Source organism: Haemaphysalis longicornis, unplaced genomic scaffold, assembly GCF_048455015.1.
Source record: "Haemaphysalis longicornis isolate Haplotype H1 unplaced genomic scaffold, Haemaphysalis longicornis Haplotype H1 scaffold_8, whole genome shotgun sequence".
NCBI classification, from domain to species: domain Eukaryota; kingdom Metazoa; phylum Arthropoda; class Arachnida; order Ixodida; family Ixodidae; genus Haemaphysalis; species Haemaphysalis longicornis.
Window position 1 is genome coordinate 53,238,850 of NW_027526445.1, and position 27,556 is coordinate 53,266,405.

Genomic DNA, 27,556 nt, shown 5'->3' on the forward strand with positions numbered 1-27,556 from the left:
TGTTTGCGGGCGTATCTGAAGCCGTAATCCAGTTGGCTCACTCCTTCTTCACTTTGCGAAGCATTTTTATATATACACTGATGACTGAGCAAATGTCTGAACCCAGACAAATTCTGCACAAGGATTTTATTACAGTACTATAGCTAGGTAATTTATCATCAAGTCATAGTGCCATTACAGTAAAAGCTCGTTACAAGAGACATTCGAACGAAAACGGCTTGGTTGGTTTTCCTATGTTTGCCATGTTAGCAACATCGCATACAAAAGACCTTGGTTACAAGACAGGTTTCCCCGGTCCCCCCCCGAGTGTCTCTTGTAACAAAGTTTTACAGTAAGTGGCAACGCAAGGTGTTTTTTAAGAGTTACTTGATGTTAAGACAAAACTGGCAGTATTTTGGCTGCATAAATGTTAAGAAAACAGGAACTCTCAGGACATATTTTAGTTTTTTATTTAAAGCAAGCGTAAAAGTACAATCACTGAAAAGGAAGCGTCTTGTCTTCTGCAACTTTCAGCATCAAAACTAAAACCGTCAACACAAAAAAGATTACACAGCGACTAAAAAAACAACACTCTAGTTCAGCACATCTTAAAAACAACACCTAGAGAACAAACTCTGCTATTCTAGAGTACAGTGAGTCACTAGCTGGCATTGCAGTAACAGTCAACATTTACTAGAATCCCCGCCATGTTGTTCGATAGACAAATAGACTTGCATATCAACATGACGGTCTAAAACCAGTGTATACAAAGATTTGCATAGTTTGGTGCAGGGATATATGGACGCGAAGGGGTCTGTGGCCCCCTCTGTAAGTTCATCTTGTTAATGTGGCTAGGCCTTGCCCATTTGTTCTGTGAATAGGATAGATAGCAAGTACTAGTAGTATGAGTAGTTATACGAGTAGGGTAGCACTTACGTTGTAACAAAGTTAATTCCTCGTCGACAAAGTTCTAATACTTACAGCAGTTGCGAAACTCCATTTTCAAATAGGGCGCCAGGACTATTTCTATCACAATTTTTAGGTACAGTGTACTGACACGACGTCTGTCAGTGATCATCTTAATTTACAATAGCAGGTTGAAATGTTGCACCTGTTTCACACATTATGGCTTCTTTTAGCGACTCTCTTAATAACAGTTTTGAATGACTTGGGCCAATGTGCTATACTACATTACACTTCAACTTTCTGATAACAGATAGCAGACGAGTCCAGAACTCTCATCAGGGCTTCCTTTAGCAAACCAATAGGCCAATTTAGGTTTTTCTAAACAGTTTCAAGTGACTTAGGTTGTGCAGTTCAACTTCGTGAATTCCCAAAACCGGGGGGGGGGGGGGGGGGCAATTGGGGGTCACTTCACTTTTTGACACGTGACCCCTACGGGGAGTTCCACAGCTCTGTACGCTAAAGCACTCTCGCTGTCGATAACAAACAGTAAGGGTTTTTCAAGCAACTAGACCCTTAGCTAAAAACAAAATCGCACAACACCGGGTAGGGACGGCCTGGACGATGCAACCTTTACGATAAGCTGCATAGTAGTACGTTCTTTCATCTGGAAGACAGGTGAAACTATGCCTAGAGTCCTCGAAAAAATGAGCTCAGAGGAGTTTTAAAACGGCCTTCTCGGAAACGCGAAAAAATATATCGACAATAGATGACAACAAAGAGAGCGTGGTTGTTCGTTGAGTATTAGGAGCAAGGTGAGGGTGCGGGGGGGCGCAATATTCTGGTAATCTCAAAAAACGGACTCCCTATACGTTTTGTTTGGCTGAATGCAGTTTGTCTAGTGGCGCGTCGACACAACTTCGAGAATAGGGGTGTACGTCTTGCTTCGAAAGTTGCTGCTGCTTCGAATGCCTGCTCCTATTAAAAGCTGTAATTAATAAGAACACAGGCACTGCGCTCATTCTCGCTTTTTCGTAAGATAATCCAACCTGTGGTCTGCAATGGAATGTTGACGGCAGTCAAGCCTTGAAACCGAGATTACGGCATGGTTCAAAGTTGAACAGTCTGAGCAGGCTTTAAAGTTTAGCTTCCCAATCCAATCCATTTCTGACCTAAAGCTTTCCAATTCATTGCTTTGCCAATCGTAAAGCAAGAATATAACAACCTGCATTTCAAGTTCTTACTTGTTTTGCAAAGGCTGAAATGGAAACTCTGTACAGCAACAACAACAAAAAAGTATACGTAAACTATTCCACTCTTGCAAAGAAGCTACAATGCTAGCTACAATATAGACACTGCTATTGCAACCCAACAAAAGTTGTCCGTACGTATATCAAGTTCCAGTGGCAAAACTTGGCTCAAAAGACGTTAAACGTCGGTGGTTTCACGCAGCGAGAAAAGCAAAAACATCTAAAACAGAAAGTGAGACCGCATCTGACATATCCAACACCACACATTGTTCCTACTACAGTAGTAAGTATAGCCGGAGTAAGTTGGGCATTCAAAATACAGCATTCTTTTTTCCTTCACCACGCTGTCAACCACTGTGAGAAAAATGTTTAAAACTCTAGCAATTGCATGTTCGCAAACGTGGGTGCACTGCGAAACATCCAAAATTCCATGTTCGGAAATACACTGCTGAACAACTTGCGACAAATGAAAATTTGGTCGACATGACTTGAATCATTTTACAGCAACGAATTTTTGAAGACAGCAGTAACATAGCAGCTTTTGGGCTATTATGTGGCACTGTGCTTTGCAAAGTGCAAGAAAAAGCAAAAAAAAAAGTACTTGTTAAGATCACGGCTACGAATACTGTGTGTGAAATCACATCACAGGAAGTAGGGCAAAGCGGAAGCATTTCTTTGTTCTTAAAGCCGTCTAGCATGAAAACTTCTAGCATTGCACAAACAAAAAACTAGCAGCTTTTGTAACAAGCACGGAGCTGTAGAAAAGAGACTTCCGAGCTACATAAAAATGCAGGAAAACTTCATATGAACCAAAATTTAATGAAAAATACAGGGAAGCAGAAGTCTTTTTTTTGTCCGTACGGCTGTTTAGCATCGATAACTCCTATAACAAAGCAACCATAACAAACTACGTTAGAAAAAGTCCTAGCTTTTCTATGGCTGTGTGCTTCTTAGCACACAGCCATAGAAAAACGATCTCTAAGCTACGTGAAAACATACGGGCAAACATCCATACGATTTCAAATGTGAAGAACGATACAAGGAAGCAGAAACCTTTCTAAACCTTTCTTTGTTCGTACAGCAGTTTAGCAAAATGATCACTGGCATAAAAAGAGCAAGGATACTAAAACTACAGAAAAAAAATCACAGCTTTTGTAACAAGCATGTAGCCATACAAACACAATCTCTTGAGATACGTAAGTAAAACCACACAGGTAAAATTCGTACAATCTCCGACTGCAAAAGACAGTACTCCAGTGTTGGGATAAAATTACGGTGCTGCCGTAGGTTGCGATGTTACATTCTTTGATTCTAAGCAACACAAACACGGAAAAATATTGTTAGTTACCACTAAAAAGATGCGCGTTTGTGACAACACCAGTGTAAAACAACACTGCCAGCAGAGTCAATATCAGTGGCTGAGAGCACAGCACAAGCTACCTCCTGCAAAGAACAAACAAAAGCTAGGGGGGTCTAGAAAAGGCTCGACTAGTGTTTGGGTGGGACCACAGCAGAGAGCGCCATCTGGTTGACCCCGCATGTACCATCGCCACGGTATACTCGGTAGTAGCCCTGTAGGAGAGGGAGAGGGAGAGAGAGAATAAAAGAAAGGGAAGAAGGAAAGATTAACTCGCCATTTTTGCCTCGCGAAAGTGGATGACCAGCGAAGCTTTTTAGCACACAACATAGAGCTGACACAAAGTGTAGATTAAAAGGAGGAGACAATTTAGTTCTCTTAAGCATTGATGGCAGTCATCCCTGAGCTAGAAAAGCACACACACAACTTTATTCTGACTCTGCCGATCTTGAAAATGGTGCCAGTTAAGATGCCTACAGTCGACCCTCATTATAACAAAGCAGTATCGGGCTGTACGTTTGCTGTATTTGAAAGCTTAAGAACTGAACAGCGCAATAAAATCACAAAAATATGGAACTTCTTTATGCTAGTACAATTTTTTATGCACTTCGTTTTACGAAAACATTGATAATTGATGACCTTACATTTAATAAATCTACAGCAACTGCAGAAACTATGATAAAATTACTGCTGTGGTATAGTTGCACTCCATGGTCCTTCTACAGCACAAAGGGACAAAAAGTATTCAAGTATGTCATAAGTAGATAATTAAAAAATTGCCCAAAATGGAATGACATAACATATTGCACAACGCCGAACTTAGACTATACAGACGAAAACTAACTACCGTATAATGCGGAATATAGGTCGAGATTTTTTACAGAAAAATTTGCCGAAAAGTACCCCTTGACCTATATTGCAGTCACTGGCAGTTGTCATCTGGCGACTGGGCCGCCCATCGAGCCCATCCAAACCCCAAAGGCACCATCGCCACCACCATCAATCGGACGCGACGCCATCTTTGTTTTGTTGCTTCTCTCGCAGCCGGCGAATGTGTGCGTGCAATTTTCTTCTTGCTCAAAATGAGTTTAGGCACTTGGTGCCAGACTTGGTGCCAGTTTACAGCAGCATTTAAAAGAAAAGTTGGGGGTTTTCCAAGGCCAATGACGTGTCTGCCTTACGCCAGTTCGGTATCACCAAAAAAAGTGTTGCTAGCGGCGTTAGCTGAAGGGGCAGCTCTCAGTATGCAACGCTCGGAAGGCCTCATTTCATGGGCGCTGCTCTGTGCACCTGTGCTGCTGTACAAAGGGGCAAATTTTGTCCGCTAGCGTCGTGCGATGTCTGTACGAATGGATAGCCCAAGATGTTTGCTGACCCCTGCACAGACTGGCTGTCGCTCCGGTCTGCACACGAGTGTCCCATGCTTTGCGCTCGCTTCACGATGACATGGTCTTGCGAGTGTTTAAGAAGTGCTGCATAAGCAATTCCCTGGACTGCACCGAGGACGACCTGGTGTGTGGGCGACAGCGAGCCAGAAGCAGTCGTCCGACGATACTTCAGACAGTTTTAAATGAGTAATCTGAGAGGAAACAAGTTATAGTCTCAATAAAGCAATGGTTGGTACCTAATTATTTTTTTTTTTGCATTTTTCGGCTACAAGGTAAGGGGGTCGACCTATATTCCACCTCGACCTATATTCCGCATTATACGGTATATTTGTGCTCAGGATGTTAAAACACAATGTGCAAATTTCAAGCACATTGGTTCAAAAATAACAAAAATGTCTTAAACCCCGTAATCAATCAACCAATCAATCAATCAATCAATCCTCAACAGCCTCGTTGCTTTTGCCTTGAGGATGACAACAGCATGACAAGATCGCTTGAATTTTCTGCACTCACCTTCTCTCCCCAGTATTTGCCCCAGCTGTTCTTGACGATCCAGTAAGGAACCGGCTTGCGACGGAAACTTCGCTCTGCAAGAGGGCAGGCAAGAAAGGTGAAATGTTGGTGCGAGTAACACACAAAGGCAAAGCCAAGCAAGGAAGGGAGGAAAAACAAACTTCAAAGTTCTTTGTAAAGCGGCCACAAAGACGAAATACTACAAGTTTGTTCAGTCCGAAAGAACTAGCATTTGGTAACTCCCTATGCTATATTCCAGCCACAAAAGAATGTGTCTTAATTGATAAAATGCCAGAAATATTGCAAAATGTACGCATTTTGTGCTGCAATAATGTAATATTGGCAGGAATGGTGAACTATGGGCCAGTGTTAAAAACGTACCTTATTTACACGATTGTAAGTCGCCTCAAATGTAGGTCGACCCCCACAAATTGCATCTCTCTCTCTCTATCTTTCTCTCTCTCTCTCAAAAAAAAAAAAAAAAAAAAAAAAGCAAGTGCAGATTAGCAGCCCGTTTGAACGCTGCTGTGAACGAGCGCTGAGAGAGTTCTTCGGGCCTAGGGCACTCATGACAGACGGGATGATTCAGCACAACACAGAAGTGACACAAGCACGCAGCAACATGGCTGCCTAGAAAATCGTATCACAAAGAGAAGCTCTTCCGTCAACTACCAATACCCCCCATTACGCTGGCTCTTCCATCAATGATCAATGCTCCCACAAGAGCCACAGATAAGCACGCGGAATAACCACGCGCTGCAAGTTGAGCGGGAAACTTTATTCCCAATCATGAGGAAATATTCGCTGCGAGATGAAACCATTGAAGTAGAGTGTACTCTCTACATCGAAGCAATTAGCAGCGGCCATTACCGCGCGATATCAAAACAAACAACACAGCGGGTGGCGGAAGTGGCCGCTCGCGATTTCCTTCGATTCGTGAATATGTTACCCGCATTCAAGAAGCATTTAGTTTGTCTCTAATAAACAAAATGAGTATTACCGAATCCCTTGATTCAATGTGCAGTGCTAACGTCGGCACAATCATATCGTGTTGTTCAGTATTAAGAATGCGCCGGTGGGGAGTTAGTCACTCTAAGTATGGTGGACACAGATCGGGAACACCAACATTCAAAGTCGGCATCACCTTTATTGACGCCAGAATGTATGCAATGGTAAAAAAAACACGGGCACCAAGCTGTCCCCAGCTCTTAGTACTCCTAATCTCTCGTTCCTCTTGCCGTTACTAGCGGTACACGGTTTCGACCCCCCGACATTGGATTGTCAAACTTGAAAAAAAGGGTCGACCTACAACGGTGTGAATACGGTAGGTGTCAGTGTGTTGATCAACTGCACATTGGCATTCGAGGGATGCAATCGAACAGAACCAGAGGCCCCGCTACAATCACCCAGCCTTGTTTCACAGAGGTTGCTTAATTAAGAACGGCAACGAAAATTGCCGCTGTGCCTCCTCACCGCAGCCGGATGTTCCTCTGTGCGGCACAAGTACAGTGCGTTACTGGGAATATTTTGAACATGGCACGAGCCGTTTTCGTGAGTTTTTTTACTTAATATGCATAGGAAAGTTTGACATCCACCGGAACGCAGCCATACCGCTACAAAAGAAAACTATACAGCTTCCTCAGAAACTTCGCAGTTGAAGAAAAATTCGTCCTGGTCCAGGATTCGTCCTGGTCGATTACTTATCTGGTCGATTACTTCATAATATGCTTATAAATTACTGCAGCGACAACAAAATAACTACGTGTGGAAAGGCAGACGATATCATGCATTCATAGCAACCTCCTTTCAAAACGCGCGCGCCCGTTCACTTCCGGGTCCGTCACTTAGGCAGAGCGATACCGTACATGAGCTATTGCCGTTCTTAAGTTGTTCCCGAGTATAGCATGATAATGACGCCGTCACACACATACATCTGCGAACACACATACATCTTGCTTGGGGACGTGCACACGTCACATTCCGAGCAGAAGAACCCTCACAAAAGAGAACGCTGCGAGAACTCACTGTCCACGCCGAAGCCGACGAGCAGGACTCCGTGGTCAATGTCCGTCGGACTGCAGAGGAACTTCCACGGGTGAGAGATGCCGCCAAAGTAAAACTGGCACGAAAGAAAAAAACGAGGGGAAAGTTGAACAGAGACGGACCAGGAGTTGCCAAAAAATGAGAGAAAAAAAAAAAACGCATATCTGCTACTTTACTGCAAATGTCGCTGAAAGACAATCATCTGCTGCCCCTGCCATGAGAATGCCTGTCTTCCCTTTCCCCCCACCTCTTGCACTCTTGCCTTCCCGTACTGTGCCTCCCAAGATAAACACTGTGCAGGTCTGCTCAAGCCAATTCAAATTTACTGCAATCCACTGCTCGCGCGCCATCTACCAGAGCCTTTTGTTACTTTACGTGTGACTTCTCGGAAAGCCGCCACGAGGATTAACGCTTGGGCGCAAGTCCTTTTTGTATTCTTGCGTCTAAATGTTGTTTTCGGCGTGAATTTTTTTATTCGTAATCACAAAAATCAAGCACACAACTACCACGTTTGCGCCAGAATATAACGCAACCTCACCACCACAACACCCAATTTTGGCAAGTGGAAAAATGGAAAAAGGCCGGAGGTCTCTTCACAATACGAGGCATTTCTGGGTGCAAGAAGTTCATCTATTATCGTGTTTGGATGGCTTTCGTCGCCATCTGGTTGCAACAACACTCTCTATAGGAAACCTCCCATGGGCGCTGCTCTTTCAAACTCTAGTCACGAAAACACACAAAAATATTTAAGATCTTTGGTGAGAGGCTCTCACAGAGCGACAATCCTCAACAAAGGTGGCACACTGCAGGGTACTAGTACATACATTCGGTGCTTAGCATTGGCTTTCTATCTAATAGCGCTTCTTTGCCATTTTTCCAGGCACAAAGGCCCCCCACACCGGCTGCACACGGCCTTTGCGCCTTGCACGTAACCTGGCTGCACCCACCCCCACCGTAAGAATATATGCGTGTGGTCCTTTTCCCTGTGTGTGCCTGCATTACTGTAGTAATGCATGCGCACACACTGTAGTATTTTTCTATTTCTGCTAAAGCCACTGCGGTAAAATCAAGCTGGGCGCCCTGCACCGGGGGATTTTTTCTTCCTGGTATTTTTTTTGCTAATGCCAAGGAACCAAAGCTCAAGCTTAAATAGCTCTGTTGCTAACAACACAGTGCGTTCATTAGCCAAATAAACACAATGACGTTAACAATGTGGCGCTGACCTGCATTGCATTGGCATTGATTCCGATCGAAATGGGTCCATGCTTCATGAGCCAGTAGGCAAGCTCTGCAAAAGAATACACACGATGATGGGCCACAAACAAAACAACGCGTGCGTACTACACTGCACTACCACGAGGACACTCACGTTCTAGATATTAGGCTAGAGGAACGTGGTATAAGCCAATTCTAATGACATGTTGGTGTGACGTGATAAACAAGAAGCACAGAGGCATGCCCCTTGTGCCCACGTCAACATGGCTTACCAGATAGCACCGATCGCCCATCAGCAACCATGGCTTATATTGTCAGCAAAAAGACTTTTCTACTTAAACAGTCATTACAGTAAAACATTATCCAGCGAATGCTGCTACAGTAGACTCTCGATAAACGGAACTTCAAGGGACCTAAAGAATTAGTTCCGTTTAAAAGGAGTTCTGTTTACTGAAATAGATGTGTGAAAGCGCAAATTTATGTGCATACACACTCTTAATACCACGTTATGGAACTCCAAGCACTAGAAGGTGAGTTTTTCACAAAGTTTTAGTTTTTAGTTTTAGTTTTAGTTTAGTTGTGATAGTTTTTCACAAAGCAAGAAAACTACAAGAGGTTTAGGCACAGCATTCACAAAATTGATTTGGCAACAATGAGTCACTGTGCACTGCATAATGCATCGATTATTTTTGTTCAAGTCCTTGCAACTGCATCTTCGAGGAGGCGAGAGGCCTCAAATTCACGATTGCTTACGAGCCACCGAATTTAGAAGACGGCAATGTGGTAATGAAGCGCGAATAGACCCCAATGGCACGAACAACGCGGCAGGAGCTGGGCCCTGTAACCTCAGGCGTCTTGAATCAAGAACGAACGACTGGAACAAGAACTGCGATGTTGCATTCATTGCGCTAACATGGCCGACCACTAACGAAACAAGGCTTACGAGGCCAACAAGGCTAAAAAAAACATGAAGAAAAAAACAAACAAACAAGAAACAGCCAGAACCGTAAAAGGCTGATTCTCATGCCAATGGGTTTCACAAGAAGTTCCATTTCTGGTTCCGTTTACAGAGTGACACGGAAATTTTAGTTCCGATTACCCAGAGTTTTTTTACGTTGTTTGAATACACAACCAACCAACTTAAAGGATACTCGTTTAAGTGGCAATTCTGTTTAAGCGATTTCCGTTTAGTGAGATTCTACTGTACTTTTGATCAGAAGCAGGCACTATACCAAATCCCTGAGCTACTTTATGCACAGTTGGTTCCTCGCTGAAGTACGTTTGAACCAAACAAAAAGGATGTGGGAAATGTTGTTGGCTATTTGCAATTCCATCCTCCTTTCTATTTTTTTCTTTGGAGAGGAGCGTATGCGGAGTGGAAACAACATTTTATTTCATCTAACCATAGAAATGCAGGGATCATTAGAAGTAGACAAGCTAAAAAGGGGGGGGGGGGAGTCAATATTTAAACTGATTGCTTCAACTGATCTGGATCAGTACAACCCTGCCTCAGTGCCTCATTAGCCCCGGGCACACAAGATCAGACGTTTCCGTGCAACACCAGCTGAACCGCAACTTCAAATGTGCCAGCAAGTGTAAATTAAAAAGATGGGTGAGAAAACAAAAATCCCTTTCTCAAGACAAAGACGGCTAGAAAGCAAAGATTTCAAACTGAGTCAAATCAAAATCCAAAATCCACCCTCCTAAAGTCCGAAATCCAAACTTCCAAAGTCCGCAGCCAAAGCCAAAAGCCAGTGCCCGCGATACAAACGCTAAAGCAATGCTGAGCACTCTGAATGCGATGATAACGCAATCTAATCGACGCCCGTTTCTTAACACGAGGTCAGGTTCCACTTCTTAAAAGAAAGAGAGCCAGACAAGTGGCAACCGCCTTACCAGTCTCGTTCTGCGGCAGCCCCACGAAGCTCTGAACTCGGGCCTTGCTCTCGGTCTTGTTGAACTCGCACGTTCCGTCCACGCCCTTGTACGGGTACTCGGACTCTGTCTCAAGGCCTCCTGGAAGAACAAAAAGAGAGCGTGCCACGAGATTAACGCTACTGCATGTAACAGCAACGTTCATGTTCCGCACTCCAGCGAACAATGACTTTGGTTCCACGTTCTATGAAAAGTCGTGTGCACAGCCAATTCTTCCACAGTCATTTGTTAAGGTGAACACCTGATCAACATGGGGCAAAGAACCCAGCGTTGTTAGCAGTGGATGGCCCCAAAATTCTGCCCGCCTTCAATTAAAAAGAAATTAAAGCCGTTCCACTCACTGTGAAAGCTGTCGGAAGTGCAGAATAGTGATTCGCCATAATGGGCTGTGGCGCCATTACCCGCTCACTGCTACCACCCAACGTATTTCAAATTTCCCGCCTCCGAAGTGCTCGCGCACCCCCTGCCTGAAACTGCACCGGCGGGAGTTTTGTTCTTTTTGTGCTTGCTTTTCCTCCCACATGCGCCGGCGTTGCACTGCCACTTCTGTTCGCTTACTGTCGTAAAAAGCAACCCAATGAGCGTCCCTAACTAAACGAACGTGGGTGCTGCCGGTTAGTTACGTATATTTTGCCATAAATGTATGGCAGTTTTCTTTGCGCTAAACAACGGGTAGATGTATGACAAGCGCCAGCGGTTCACAAGTTTCGAACGCTTATGACTATATAATCCGCTTGGTTTTCAAAGCCTCTGTGGGACGCCGCTACGCCGTGTGGCTCTTCTTGGGTCCAGCGAGCGAGCTGCGATGACAAGGTGAGCCCCTAAAGTGCTCTGCACTTAAAAGAAAAAGTTTATAGCAGGAATGAGAATCGAACCCAGACACACACAGTGAGAGGCAAGTGAATCAAAGGCCAACTACAGTCAAATTTTTGACACGGTACAAACAATGTCAACTAGTAGCACACATAGGAAGAGCGCCAACTACAAGATACTGCATTTCAAACAGGAACAAGCATAACACAAACATCTCATGAATACCTGTATTACAATTTTTGAAACTGAAACTAAAAAAAAAAAAATCGCACATCTCCACGACGTGAAGGATGCCGAGGGTGCGAAGCACTGGGACGGAAGTTGTGTATTGACTGTGTGCTGAGCGTCATCATCCGTGCATGTTGCAAATTATCCAGTTTATGGTTTTTGCTTTGTTTTTGCATTTTGTACCCTTTGAAATTCGCGCTCTTTGCTACTGCAGTTTGCGGCGCTCTCCCCAGATGGCGCGCGGATGGTACTGCAATGTGCGCCACTCTTGATAGATGGCTAACAATGCTGTGGCTGTGCATATGGTCAACTCCAGACAACGGCACGGACACTGCGAGGTCCTGAAGGGCTTCGCCCTTCGAAAAAAAAAAGGTGGCCATGCTGGCAGCCAGACATGATGTTATGTAGGTGATGGTGATGGAGTAGAAGCGGGTGCACTAGTGGCAGTGGCCACTCACAGCAGCCTCCAAATGCACGCGGTGGCATCGCGTTTTGCACAGTTATTCCCACAGAAAAACATCCACTAAGATTTTGCCACGGCTAATGGGGTTAAACACCATTCCGATATTGTGTCGCTATCAACCGAGCTGAAACAGACCATCCGGCAGTTATTTTTGCATCACAATACTTGCCAGAGTAGCAACCCTTGGCACTGCGACCGAAAAAAACGGGCCCACATTTACAAAGCTACTAGCTCATACAATATTGAAAAGCACCTTTGGTTAGCCAGCGCCTCGGCTATCATATCGCTCTTTTTGAAGGAAACAAACTATGCACGGGCGGAGATCGATCCCTATTTTTACTGTGTCTATGTGCAAACAGTTCTATGAATACCTTCCCAGTAACTTTCACCTCACAGCATGCCGAATGGAAAAATTGTAGGGATGGGCGAATATAGATTTTGAGGTTCGAAGCGAATTCGAAGCGAATAGTGATTTGGTCGAATAATTTCGAATCGAATAGTTCGAATAGTGCACATTGCAAATCACAAAGATAAATGAGCAACTTGTGACCTGACTAATGTACACATTTTTTTCTAATAATTAGAACTCACGTAGGCACAGCATTGTGTAAAACTATTACCAGTTGAACATTTATTGCAAAATCTTACACACAGCTTTCCTTTGCTGTATTCACAAGTTTTCATGAAGAAATGCCTGTTGCGCCACATGCTCTAGGTGCAGCAGTTTCCACAGGCTGCTCATTCACAAGTTTAAGCGCCGCCTAGAAACTCGCAGAGTTAAGCGCCGCCTAGAAGCTCCGTTAAAAAAAGAAGTATTGTAGCCACTAGTATCCTCGGCCGTAGCCAAGCAAAGCGCAAGTGGCTGGCCGCCATTTTGAATAGGCTCGCTTAGTGCGGCGTACTGCCGCGCTGTGCGAGCCTATTCAAAATGGCGGCATGCCTATTCAAAATGGCGGCCTGTACAAGTCTGCTGGCTTGGTGCCGCGATGTTCGGAGCGGTGTCGTTTCAGTGCCGCCTTTTTTTTTTTTTAACCTAAAGTGTGCTGGCGGCCGAGAGCTTCGTCGAACCTCTAGGCAAGGCAGCAACTCGGCAGTGCCGGCACTGATAATAGAAATGTCCGCGTCGGTGGGTCTTGAGCCAAGCCTGGGGTAACTCTCGGAAAGCTTGACCGAAAAGCTTGGCTTTCAGCTGCCTATTCGGGAGCATCGAATAATTCGAAAATATTGAATACCTGCATTCGGATCGAAGCGAATAACGAATAGAGAGCTATTCGATCGAATATTCGACAATACCGAATATTCGCCCATCCCTAAAAAATTGTTTTGAAAACTTGTCACCTTCCACAGGTAGATAATGCACTAAAATTGGAAAAAAGTTTCGTACCTGCCACTGCCGGCTGCTTTTATCAGGGACATATACATGGTAGATAACATTTTACTTTCAGAGAAACTAAATGCAACCCTCTATGGAAGTAAATACTTTACTTCGTGATGGAAAAAATAATGTAGTTTAAGATTTAAGAGAGGAGCAGCTTCGTTAGCTTTGGCACTTTGTAAAGATGACGGATGATTTTTGTGTGACCAGCAAGGCTGAATTTGGTTCAATTGGCGAGTGAAAACAAAGCTGCACAACTCGAGTTAATGAAGTTGTCAAAGATTTGGTTAGGGATTGATTGTAGGGTTTTAATGCGCCGACGCAACACAGGCGATGAGGAGCGCCGTAGTGGAGGGCTCCGGATTAATTTCGACCACCTCGGGATCTTTAACGTGCGCCGAAATCTCGTACACACGGGCGTTTTTGCTTTCCGCCTCCATCAGAAAAGCGGCCGCCGCGGCCGGGAATCGAACCCGCGTCCTCATGCTCAGCAGCGCAACGCCTTAGCCACTGAGCCACCGCGGCGGGTGAGAGGAGTAAAAGTGGAGGTGGCGTTGGGCCAGCCCAAATACAGCGCATATTGCACGTGGATGTGCAAGTGGTCAAATATTTATAAAATATCCTGTTCTTGTGACAGATAGAATAATAATGATTAATGCACAGCTCCCCAAATTTTTAATAACATCACGTGAGCGACGACCGATCGGCATGACAGCACCTTATCACGGTGTCCACCGGCGAAACAGGCGGGAGTGCGCGCATGTGCAAAAGCCCTCTCTTTTGCGAGCATCGTCTGCTACGATGTTTCCTTGAGAGCAATATACACGGTGCCAGTGCATTGGCATGACCTTGTTTATGAGAAATCGGAGTTATCTGAAGCACATACGCACTTTCAATGCGCGCTCAATTTTTCTTTCGTATCACTTACCCAGCAGGTGCATCAGGAATGTTTGCGATGCTTAGCAGCCTTTGGTGGCTGGTAAAACGGCCTCCGCACATAAGAACCACAAGGGTGTGTTGCTTAAGCAGAACAGCATAGCAGACGACGCTCGTACAGCAGGCAGTTTTATGTGCGTGCGTGTACTCTCGCCCAATTCCTCACTGGACACCATGATAAGGCGCTGACATGCTGATTGGTTGTTTCTCCCGCGATATTTTTAAGAATTTGGGAGGCTGTGCGGGCAAGTGTGCGTTCTGCACTATTTTTTGGAGTAAAAATACTATTTTCGAGTAAAAAAAAACTTTTGCAAATTCCAGAAACACTGTAAGTACTCGTATAACTGGTAGACTTCTAATCCCTTCTGCATAAAAAAATTGTGCTCACGTAATGAACCCACCTTTCTTTTTTTTTTTTCCAGAAAATTTCGCCCAGATGTGGGGGAGGGGTCATTATGCAGAAAAAAGTTGTGCGAAATTTCATGCCGCAACGAAGATGGTAAAAAAATGTCTCCCAAAACCTTAACTTTTCTGTAAAACGGTGCAAAATTATGCAACCAAATTTTCTTTTTATTCGTGACATGCCAGTGGCCATCTGTTGGTCTCCCCAATTGCCATCCAAGCTGTCGTCCCCGACATCGCTTGCGGCTTCGTCGTTGTTGGCTCACACTGCATTATCTTCCGTGTCATCGAGGCTGTTCTAAATCTCCGTTTCCTTGAAGCTGCAGATGACCAGCTTGCTGGGAATGGCACTGCACGCCTCCAGAATCCATCCACACAGAGGGTTGATGGGCCTTATCTTGCCTGCTGGGGTCAGGTTGCACTTTCCCTTGGCCATCCACTCTGTGTACAGACACCGCACGTTGTCCTTGAAAGGCTTGTTAACTGACCGTCTTGAGCCAACTGACCATCAGCTCCACTGACATCCAGCCCTTCTCCTGAATGCGGACGGGGATACCGGCAGGAAGCGCGTTCTCGGAAAGCGTCTTCCACTTGAAGCCGACAAACGCCCGCAGCTTCCTGCCATCAGCTGTCACCACCAGCATTACGGCGCACTGCTGCTTCTCGACGCCCGTTGTCTTCACATGCAAAGTTTTTGCACCTTTCGTTCCCACCGTGGTGCTTCGGGGCATATTTCTAGCTATTCGTACAGCATTGATGATTACCCTCTGTCGCACGCATCATCCTACAAGTACCTTGGTATTCATTTCACATCAAATCTTTCCTCGTCCCACCATATCACCACCATATGTGCAAAAGCTTCACAATCATTGGGATACTTACACCGCAACTAGCATAGCTGCCCCTCCCATGTTCGTCAGCTGTCTTATCAGACCTCCGTTTGCCCACAACTTGAATTCACCGCATCCATCTTATCCCCATACCAAAATTACCGAATCAACATGCTTGAAGCGATTCAGAATAGGGCAGCCCGATTTACCTCGTGAAATTACGACTTCCATAGCAGCGTAACGGAAATTAAGCTCTGCCTTTCTCTTCAACTACTGAGTACTCACCGGGATATTTCTCTTCTATGCCTCTTCCATAAGTATGTTTACAGCAATAAACCATTCCCCCTTCAACTCAATATGCCTTCTGTTACATCTCGCAGGCTGCATGATAACGTAAGTTTCACGCGATTATATGGGTCAACCAACACCTTCAACTCATCAGCTCTTCCTGGTGTCATCCCCCAGCGGAACGATCTCCCGAATGACATCGCATCTCAATCAGACCCCGAAAAATTCCGACAACTTCTGCACTCTTTCTTCTAGTCATAGAAACCTAGACTGGTTTTTTTTACAACTATTAGTGCCACCTTCTATATCGTTCGAATGTGATTTGTTACATTCCATTTCTTCCCGCTTACAGATTAAGGTCACGAGTCATTTGGTAACACAGCACGCGCTCTTTTTTTTTTTCCTTTTTTACAGCTTCACACTTTGTGACAGCCTGCATTTTTGTACTGTACTATAATGTCCTTATATGTACCAGATAAAACTTTGTTTTTTTATCGCCCTTTACAATCCTGAGTTTTCAAAACGAGAACAACTTGCTTTCTGCACTCTCCTATAGATAAATTTTGGCTGCGTGTGTACAAGGCATTTTCTACTAAGGTGTATTGTGCATATCTGTATTCCTTCCCATGTGCAACTTCAAATGACCTTTTTTTCCACGTTATCTTCTTTTTCTCTCTACCGACATATAACAAGTTATTTGTTGTTCCGTTTTTTTGTTCATTCAAAGTTTGATGTTATCTTACAATACCGTCACGACACTCACCCTTTGTTACCCCCTTACACAATGCCCTGCAATAGGGGCCTGTAAGGTATTTTTAAATAAATAAATAAATACTGAAGTTCAGGGCAGTTTGCTCAGTATTGGCGATCTGGGACAAAATGTACTGCTTTTCTTCTTCCCGGATCCAAAAGACGAACCAGTGCGGGAATTCCCGTACCTTGTCTTGACAGTCGGTTGGCAACCGCTGGTACAACGTTGGGCGCCTTTTCGGGCATGGCCCAATTCGCAAGCAGGAATCCCAAGAAATCGCATGCAAGAATTCCCAGACTTTGGCAGACAACTCGTGAGGTATGGCACAGCTTTCGCTCCTCCACCTCTTAATGTAGTTTGAAACTTCTTTCTCCACACTGGGAAACTTGCCTTTTTTTTGGCCCCCGAAACACGCGGCGGTCCCTTTTTGTCGCTCCAGCTACCTCCAGTTTAAATCTGGCCTTGTAGCTCGCGTAACGCTCATCGTGTGCCGCACAGCCGGTGCACACACACACACACAAAAAAAAGGTTGTTGCACAGCTCAAAAATATAAAAAGGGAAGCCCAACGGCGAAGGCACAGAACAAGCGCAAAACTAGGTAGGGCATGAAGAAAATAAAAATGCGAAGCGCATTTGGTGCTTCCGTAGCGCTATACGCAAGGAGGTTTGTCCTGCGTTCAACGGATGGAGTTCCGCAAGTGCACAATTTTTAAATTGCGATTCGCATCACTCGTGGTCATGTGGCTGCCGACAGTTCAGAATTTTTTTGCTGAAATGCTTTTTTTACCGTTTCATGCGGTGGCGTGACGTGATACGACGTTACTTCAGGCGTCGATGGCACTGGCAATCGCGCCGAAATAAAAACGTACTGACCACTAGCTTTTGTATTCGAGCCATACTTTTTATGCCGTCCGATACCCAATACCCAGGGTGAATAGACAAATCAACTTGAATCAGTGTAGACCATTTCGCAAATATTAATAAGCTTTAAACCAAGTTACAATGGGCTGTCCTGCCTTTCTGAAGTGAGGTGCGGTAGAAGAATCACAATTTTCAGTTCCTTACAAAATAAGACAAGAGACACACAAGCAATACGGACATTAAATCTTTGATAAGCAGCCCAGCAATTGAAAAAACAAACAAGCCCAGAGACCAAATGCACAGCAGTAGGAAAAAAAAGAAAAGGAAAAGCTGTTTGTAAGGGCCACTCGGGTACGACATTCAAAACAACCGGCGCGAAACGAAAACTGCACAACGAATGAACGTACCCATCTCGATGACAGCCTTGAGTCCCTGTCCCATGTAGCCGCCCTTGCAGCCATTGTCTCCATGGTCACAGTCGACGAGCTCTGAAAAACGACAGAAAAGAGATATTAGAGTAATAGAAAATGGGACAAGTGTGGTTTTAAGCCAACTTCTTCAACTTTGTGAGCTTGAGAGAGTGAAAGAAGTTTGCAAAAACTTTTCATATTACAAGAGCAGACTTTAATGTTGTATGTACTCAAGTAAGGGCCGCCCTCATGTAAGGAGCACAACCCCATTCTGGAGGGGGAAATTTTGGGAAAAAATTCGAAAGCCCCGCCAAGCACCGAAAGTTCAATCGCAGCCGCTGCATGGTGCTGGATGGTTTTCCTGACGCCGACACTCCTTAGGCCAGCCCCATCATTTCTTTGTTTCTCGCGTCATCTTCGCTTTGTACACAGTACCTACTCTCAGTAAGTTCTGTGGCATTTCGCCTCTTCAAAAGAAATCCCCATTTGGGCCAGCGTGCATTAGTAACAATGGGATGGCATCTGAAGTCCTTCACTGCAGCGTTCAAGCTGCAAGTGGTTGGATACGCCGAGGAGTACGAAAAGCGGAAGACGGGGCGAAAGTTTGACACAGACGAAAAGTGCGTGCGCTACTGGATGCTGCAAAAGGAAGACCTCGCGGCAACCAACAAGAACTGAAAGGGAAGAAGAGCAAGTTTCCAAAACTGGAAGAAGAACTAGAAGAAGCACTTTAACCGCATGTGCAAATTGGTTGACATTATGACACGGACCAACATAGTCCATCTTGGGGTCCTCCATCACTTCTGCAATTCCAAAAGAGGTGGACCTCGGCGCACTCATGGTTAACAACCGCCGATATAAATTAGCCGTTCGTTTTCATAAGCAGGCGGTATGAAAAAGTTCTACGTCCATTGACTCGGCTGCGAAATGTCACGGTGCCTCAATCGATACCGAGTGAGGCGGAACCGTACTTGCACACATTCCTACTGAAATGAATCACCAGTTCAGCCGTTCACCGCCTCAGCGTTCATGCCAAGGAGCAAAACCTGGTCCGTGCGGGGTGCACTAATCTCAAACGTTCTTTAATACAACCACACCATCGTCACCCACGTATACAGTAATACCTCGTAAACTCGAACCCGCATATCTCGAAAAATTGGCTAAGTAGCAGTTTTTCACGGCCCCGAACCATTTCCTATACGTCCCGTGTATTTGCTGCCCTTTATTACGAAGTATTTTTGGGCCAAACTGCGGATATCTCGAAATCTCGACTGAGTGGGGAACAAAAATTTCGCCGCCGTGGACCGTTTCACAAGACTCGCGGGATGCTGCCGCAACGAAGTCCATCGACTTTTTTCTCGTTTAGCCACGCCTTCTCCAAAGCCCATGTTTTCCCCGAACGTGAAGTCTGAGCCTAGAGACATATCAACTTCGTCAAGCAACCCTCTGGCACGTCATGTGACGGTAGAGACATGCACAGAGGTACAATGTACTAGAGCAGGGGTTCTCAAGCATGTTGGTCCCAGGGAACCCTGCTAAGTTCCGTTAAGTGCCAAGGAACCCCCTCCCATTCCCGCCATTTTTCATTCCGTTCATGCTACATTAACGTGCAATAAATTCAAAATCAAGCAAGAGTATCATTTTTTTTTTTTTTTTTTGCCGTCGACTTCACGCGAATGCATACGCTAGTGGCGCCTATCTCCAAACAGGAGAAATGCACATGGGGGTAATATAAGGCCGAGATTCAAGTGCAATAGTTCAACCACGTGGCCCGTTTTCGAGTCTGGCTGGCTACAAGCTACTGGCGAGATTTATTGCGCAGCTCGCGCGTTTCTGTTATGCGCCGAGATGTGCTTACTGATACTCGGGCGTGAGTAATGGAGGCTCCTTAGATCGATCGCACCTCAAGTTCACCATATCATACTTTGCGACTGCGGAACCAGGGAAAATTTATCAGTGGCTCGCGGAACCCTGAGGAGGGGCCTGCGGAACCCCTAGATTCCGCGGAACCCACTTTGAGAAACCATGTTAGAGAGATAGAGGTGTGTCGTGCAGGAAAAACGCAATGGAGAGCGTGGGTCCCTTTTGCAATGAAAAACTATAGTATAGAGTGCAGGCGTTCCCCGGAGACATGGAGGAAAGAATACTCAGGAGAGGCCCCTAGCATCCCAATGCATTGCGAGAAGTGTGGAGGAAGTTACGTCATTTTTCTTGGGCCCATGGACAATGTTGCTTACTTGTTTACAACTGCGGCGGCCAAATTTGGGCGAATAGAACGGACAAATTTTTAAGGCGCTTGGTATGTGGCTGCCTCGCTACGCTTGCAAACCAGCGCAGTCGCTACGACAAATGTTTTTAGATTAGGCCAGTTTGAAAACTCCGCCGTCGGAGGCGTCTGCGTTCGCCATCCTGCGAGTCTGTTGCTATGACGACGAGAAACGCTACTTTGCCAGGCTTAAGAGCTGAAAAATCGTCCTTCTATCTCAAAAACGGAGGCCGTTTTTCGATTTCAACTTTGGGTGAGGGTTAAAATGGGCGAATTGAAGGCGAAATGAACAGCTTAGAAGATGACATCGCACCGAGGAATTAGCGACGAAGCTGTTTTCGCTTCGAAGCGGGAGGGCAGGGCGACGCCATGTAAGTCAAATCAAACCGGAGACAGCAAAGGATGATGGGATAGAGTGCTGGGCTCCGTGGCCTCATGTCATGGCGGGACTCGGCTTCACAAATGTGACGTCAGGGCCTCTCCTAACCTTTTCTTTCCTCCATGCCCAGAGACCTCCTGTTGCAGCCAGTGCCACCTATAAGTTTTTAAACCAAACTCAACAGTTAATTGAAGGGTTTTATAAGCTTTTATGCAGTAAAATAACGAAAAAAAGACTATTTGAGGTAATAAATAAGAATTTATTTAGCAAACAAAACTTCTGCCAACCGATAAGCAGCAGCCACCAGAGGCACTGCTTACAACAGCAGTAGCGGCGCCTTTTTTGCACACAATTCGATATCTCATGGCAATTCGCGCAACTTCGCTTATCTCGAAAATCCGCTTATCTCAAAATATTTCCCGGTTTTTACTACTTTGAGTTAACGAGGTATTACTGTAATTGCATCATGACAGCAGTAGTCACATGACCTAGGTCAATGCAGTAAGCTACAAACGGCACCACAAATTTGAAAAATAGAGATCTGCCGAGATAGAAGGGGCATAGGAAGGGAATACCTTGTTCAGAGAGCGAGAGCAGCTTGTTGCGTGACAGGAACCACTGGCCTTCCACGTTTCCGGTCACCGAGAAGGCCCAGCACGAACCGCAGGCCCCCTGGCATGCGGCAAGGATTGTTGGAAAGAGAATGCCCAACGTCAGGTTTTATGTGACACACACGCACACGCACACGTACACACACAGAGAGAGAGAGAGAGAGAGAGAGAGAGAGAGAGAGAGAGAGAGAGAGAGAGAGAGAGAGAGAGACTTATTTTCCCCCTTATTTTTGTAAAAGCAACCAAAGTTAGCCTTGGTAAAGAAAGGTGAACTGATTGATTGATTGATTGTAGGGTTTAACGCACCGACAGCGATGAGGCGTGCCGTAGTGGAGGGCTCCAGATTAATTTTGACCACCTGGGGATCTTTAATGTGCACTGAAATCTCGTACACACGGGTGTTTTTGCTTTTCGCCTCCATCAGAAAAGTGGCTGCCGCGGCCGGGAATCAAACCCACGTTTTTGTGCTCAGAAAGGAAGGTGAAGCTAAAACAGTGAAGAACACATATCTTCCAGGCAAGCAAAATCATGAAAAGAGAAAAGGAAAAAAGGGTTTGCCACAGGATCTGAATTTATAACCACGGACATTTTACAGCAGCTACCAGTTGCGAAATGTTTCGTCAGAAATATTTATGGCACTTCTTTTTTAAGACTACCGTATAATGCGGAATATAGGTTGAGATTTTTTACAGAAAAATTTGTCGAAAAGTCACCCCTCGACCTATATTGCAGTCACTGGCAGTTGTAATCTGCCGACCGGGCAGCCCATCGAGCCCATCTAAACCCCAAAGGCACCATTGCCACCACCATCAATCGAACGCGACGCCATCTTTGTTTTGTTGCTTTTCTCGCTGTCCGCGAATGTGTGCGTGCTATTTTCTTCTTCCTCAAAATGAGTTTAGTCACTTGGTGCCAGTTTACAGCAGCATTTAAGGGGGGACGTGGCTTTCAAAATCAACTTTTTTATTTCTTTGTGGATTTTGATGAAAATTGGCACAGCAACTGGAAATGCTTCTGTGATAACACCATAAAAATTTCAAACTAATATTTTGAAAACTTTTTTATGTATTAAATTTTCTTTCTGTTCCGCTTGTACCGAGCTTGAGCGGCTTATAAAACACGATAGAAAACTTGTTCGAAGTGCTTTGCATTCCCAAATGAATGGACGAGGTCGTGACAGTTTTAGAATTTTTTTTTTACAACACAATGTTTTTTGGTTTTCATTTTTTTAGAGGTTAATGTGCAATAGGCATGTTGACTGTGAACGATTATTCGAATAAAAAAATCACAAAAAACAAATCTGGAAAACCAAGAGTGTCACGACCTGAACTGTTTATCAAGGAATGTAATGCAAGAAACGAAATCAAAATAGACCCAGTGGTCACAAAAAAATCCCTGGTACAAGCGACGGAGGTGGCAAAAAAAACTGTTTTGAGAAAACGGCTTCCGAAGTTGCAACATAGGTTTCACTTATCAAAAGTCGTCATGGTTGTAGCCTTTCATGTCCTTTTGAACATGGGGCTTCTGGAATGCCTTGCCTTGAAATTGGAGTGCCTTTTACAGCCTTTTTCTTTCCAGAAAACATCATTTTCAGCTCCTCCGTGAAGAGTACATACCCCACTTTGCAGACCAAACGAAGGGGGAGATGGGTTTCAATGGGCTTTCAATGCAAAGTAGGTTAGCTGGTTGGCTGTATCGCACTGAACAGCCTCCTTTTGCAGTGTTGTCACCATGGCAACAAGTTGAGCATTTTTTTTTACTTAAATTTGAACATTTTTGGCTTTTTTTTATGTTTTATCATCTTGCCTGGCACAGCAACTTAGTACTCATACGTGCAGAGGTGTTCATTGCCAAAAGTTTGCATACCACAAGGATGAAAATGAGCTACTTTGAAGCTTGGTAGAGTATTCTGCATAACTCCCAACTTCAATGCAAGAGCATATTTTTTTAATACTTTTGACATTCAAGGCATCCAATATTTCTAGCAGCAAAGCCAGTATGCCCTAAGCAATGGTATCAATAATTTCCCTAAAAAATCACTGTTAAATGCTGCGACAGTAACGTACATTTTTAATGCAGAGAACATATTTTTATTCCTATATTACTAACTCAAACCTGTTTGCATGAAAATTACAAGTGCACGGGAAACGTTGCGCAATACGGGCGATATGACTCGCGCGCATCGCAGCGCACGCTTACCGCGACATATCGAACTTTAATTATACCTGATATGGCTGGTCAGGTCGCTTTTAAGATTAAATCTAACGTCGCAGGCATTAATTACAACTACTGGCGTTCAATCGTAACCGGTTGCCCAGTCATGTGCTGCTCCAATGCGCGTCGGCTATGCCGTGCGCGCCAGCGCGTTTGACGCGTCGACCGTTTCTTTTTCAAGGCTAGCGAGTCCACAGTCAAAACACAGCAATAACTAAGCGTGTAAACATCGCAAACCCGACAAAAAGTTCACTTCACGAACCGCTATCGCAAGCGCGCACACCGCGTCACCCTCCGGGGTCTGGCGACGGTAGAGTCACGCGCACCACGAAGCGTTCGATGACCTCCTCCTTTCGAGCCACACAACTTCCCGTAATCTGGCTCGCGATCTCAGGCATTCCCATCGCGATAACGTGCGTGTTGAATACCACAGATTGAACAGAAACTCGGCCGAGCGAAGCGGCGAAAATGAACTCAATGCGCTCGCTACGCAGCTCAGGCGGCCGCCATCTTGCGTTGCGCCCGTGACATCCAATCAGGAGGGTCGTTGTTCTGAGCCCCGACCGGAGGACCAACAGCGCTTCAGCATCTATTTCTAGCTTCGTTTGTGCGTCGTTTCTTTTCTGCCGTTTGTGCGTTTGTGAATGAACGAAGATAAAAGAGACGAGCGGAACCGGAAAGACGATCGTTCGGCCGATCTAACCATATCAAAATGGCCGCGCCCGGTGGCACCGTTGCGGAGATAGAGCGCTCCGAAAATTGCCGTTTTTTCGGCCTTTTGCGCTGATAGTTTGTCACCGCGCCTGACAAAAGTATTTTTTTATGCCACTTTGCGACGCTTTTCAGCGTAAAAACTTTGCAGACGCATAGAATAGGAAACATAGAAGCCGAATATGCGGGTTTCAAAAAAACGATGTTTTGGTCATTTTTCCGAAGTTGAAAGCCGCGTCCCCCCTTAAAAGAAAAGTTGGGGGTTTGCCAAGGCCAATGACGTGTCCGCCTTGCGCCAGTTCGGTATCCCCAAAAGAAGTGTTGCTAGCGGCGTTAGCTGAAGGGGCAGCTCTCGGTATGCAACGCTCGGAAGGCCTCGTTTCATGGCCGCTGCTCTATGCACCTGCGCTGCTGTACAAAGGGACAAATTTTGTCCGCTAGCGTCGTGCGATGTCTCTACGAATGGATACCCCAAGACGTTTGCTGACCACCTGCACAGACTGGCTGTCACTCCGGTCTGCCCACGAGTGTCCCATGCTTTGCGCTCCCTTCACGATGACATCGTCTTGCGAGTGTTTAAGAAGTGCTGCATAAGCAATTCCCTGGACTGCACCGAGGACGACCTGCTGTGTGGGCGACAGCGAGCCAGAAGCAGTCGTCCGACGATACTTCAGACACTTTTAAATGAGTAATCTGAGACGAAACAAGTTATAGACTCAATAAAACAATGGTTGGTACCTAATCATTTTTTTTTGCATTTTTCGGCTACAAGGTAAGGGGGTCAACCTATATTCTGCCTCGACCTATATTCCGCATTATACGGTACCATCCTTTTTTCGAATTTGTTTTTTTAACTAATTTTTACATCAAATTTTAGTGTCGCTCTATCCCTTGTAGACACAATTCTTGTCATACCCTAAAGCTTGTGAAAACGCGTATAAAAAAAGTACTCTCCAATATGTATCCTTCGCACTTAAAGGAGTAGCGACATGAAATTTCAAAGCCGAAATGACTATGTAAAAGGTTTCCTTTTTACAGTTGAACCCCTTTATAAGAGACACGTACCAGGGAGCAGTTTCTGTCTCTTATACGAGATGTCTCTTATAAGCAGGGTACCATGTTTTCACTTACTAATCAGACCCTAGTTCAATGTGGGCACCGTATAACTAAAATAAGCTCAAAAGAATGCTACAGCATGTTTCAAAAGATTTATTCTAATTATTGTTTGGTCCCAGAATTTATGAAACTTTGTTTGCTTCATGACTGTATTTACACTGTTTTTTACAACCTATTCTACAAGCTTTTTTTCCTTTCCTTGTTTGTGGAAGATGAATCGTAGATGTTGAGTTCACAAGCCTGATGAATAGCCAGAGCGCAGAGCTTCTTCCGCTGTGTGCTCAGGCTATTCATTACGCTTGCAGGACTCAACGTCTGCAGTGCTTCTTGATTGGGAGCTACGCGAGTAGGAGAGCCCGCATGTGTGGTCACGCTCCATACAATGAATGGCAGTAAGCTTCAACTACTTCTGTCAGTTGCATTTCCATTGGCAGGACTTCTCATTGTCATTTCATAGCTGACTGAACCACTTTGTGTTTGCTGAAGTTATAGTAAATAGCGACTGCAGGCGTCTGTCGTCCACCTGTGTTTCCACAATGGAAGCAACTGCAATTAGTGACTGGTGGCACTGCATCTGAAGTTAGAATGTCTGTTACAAGTGAGATTATTGATTAAACTTCAAGGATGACTTGTCCCTTATAACCAATCTTCTACATCCAATGTCTGTTATAAAAGAGGTCGATTTAATGGGAAAGATAGGGCAGCCAACCATGTGGGTGAATAGTGTCTCTTATACCCATTTGTCTCTTACATCAGTGTCTCTTATAACGAGGTTCAGCTGTATATAGATATCTTCCAGCAAGTTTCAACAGTAGCCGCTCCGCAGCCGTGCGACAAGAATGGTGACATCATGGGTGCCCTCCTGTCTTCATTTTGTCGCAACCGAAACTGACACGAATAAATGACGCTGTAAATGATTGTTTATGCTGCTATGGACCACCTAATGTGCCATTCTATGATTAGTGGGCTGGTACGTACCCACAGCAGCGACAAAGACGCAACACGAAAATTTTGTGTCAGTACTCCTTTTTTAAGAATATACAATTTCAAGAGCAGCGTTGGAAACAAAAAAGGTTAACATCTATTTCTCCTGCATTACGATGTAGCTAGAATGTTCACAGAACAAGAGCTAGGATTAAAGCCTCGTGGTTAAAGTTGCACTCCTCTGACATGCACTAAGTAGGGTTGCCACCTGCCCAGTTTCTGACCGGGCCGACCGGTTTTTTTAAACAGCGGGCCGGTTGCCGGTTTGTACTTAAAACCGGCCGTCCTTCGCCGTTCTTTTTTGGCCATCGTGCCATGATTGTGTGTTTTTGCATTTTGTAAGCATGAATTCATACCCATGACTCAATCTGGCTCAAATATTTGGAAAAGTTCCCCCATTGACGGGGTCTAATGGAGCCTGTTTTCTCTGTTCCCTCTGGCAACGCCTTTGTGGAACGCACCTTTGGCGTGACTGGGAATTTGTGGACAGATAAAAATAATCAGCTAAGCGTCCCAGAGCTGTGTGTGCGGTATAATTTGGTGTACAGTTGTGAGGACTTCTGTCATCATCATCATCATCACCAGCCTATCTACGCCCACTGCAGGGCAAAGGCCTCTCCCATTATTCTCCAATTGCCTCGGTCCTGTGCCAACTGTGACCAATTTATCCCCGCAAACTTCTTGATCTCATCTGCCCATCTAACTTTCTGTCGCCCCCTGCAACGCTTGCCTTCTCTAGGGATCCACTCTGTTACCCTTAATGACCAGCGGTTATCTTGCCTTCGCATTACATGCCCTGCCCATGTCCATTTCTTCTTAATTTCTACTAATATGTCTTTAACACCAGTTTGCTCCCTGACCCACTCCGCTCTCTTCTTGTCCCTTAATGTTACACCTATCATTTTCCGCTCCATTGCCCGCTGAGTCGATCTCAGTTTAAGTTGAACACAGTGAGCCTCCAGGTTTCTGCCCCGTAGGTGAGTACCGGTAAGATGCAGCTGTCATACACTTTCTTTTTCAGCGACAATGATAGGCTGCTATTCATTATCTGAGAATGTCTGCCATATGCACCCCACCCCATTCTGATCCTAATTATCTCTGCCTCATGGTTGGGATCTGGGGTCACAACTTGGCCTAAGTAGATATATTTGCTTACCACTTCCACTGCCTCGCCACCTATCTCAAACTGCTGTGCTGTCCCGAGGTTATTTATCATTACTTTAGTTTTCTGCATATTAATTTTCAGGCCCACGGTTCTACTCTGTTCGCCCAGTGCGGAAAGCATGCTTTGCAATTCGTCCCCCGAGTTACTTAGCAAGGCAATGTCATCAGCAA

At 45.1% G+C, this 27,556-nt stretch overlaps 1 protein-coding gene across 1 annotated transcript in view; it reads right to left on the reverse strand.

Moving 5' to 3' along the window:
* Nucleotides 1–433: 433 nt before the first annotated feature.
* Nucleotides 434–27,556, reverse strand: part of LOC144149512 (cathepsin L-like) — a 58,705-nt gene continuing 31,582 nt past the window's right edge. The window contains exons 8-14 of the mRNA XM_077681115.1: nt 21,161–21,257; nt 17,938–18,018; nt 10,545–10,664; nt 8,657–8,721; nt 7,416–7,509; nt 5,391–5,464; nt 434–3,704 (exon numbers count right to left, since the gene is read on the reverse strand). Of these exons, the coding sequence (XP_077537241.1) occupies nt 3,621–3,704; nt 5,391–5,464; nt 7,416–7,509; nt 8,657–8,721; nt 10,545–10,664; nt 17,938–18,018; nt 21,161–21,257 (615 nt within the window). The 3' untranslated portion in view covers nt 434–3,620. The remainder of the gene's footprint in view (nt 3,705–5,390; nt 5,465–7,415; nt 7,510–8,656; nt 8,722–10,544; nt 10,665–17,937; nt 18,019–21,160; nt 21,258–27,556) is intronic.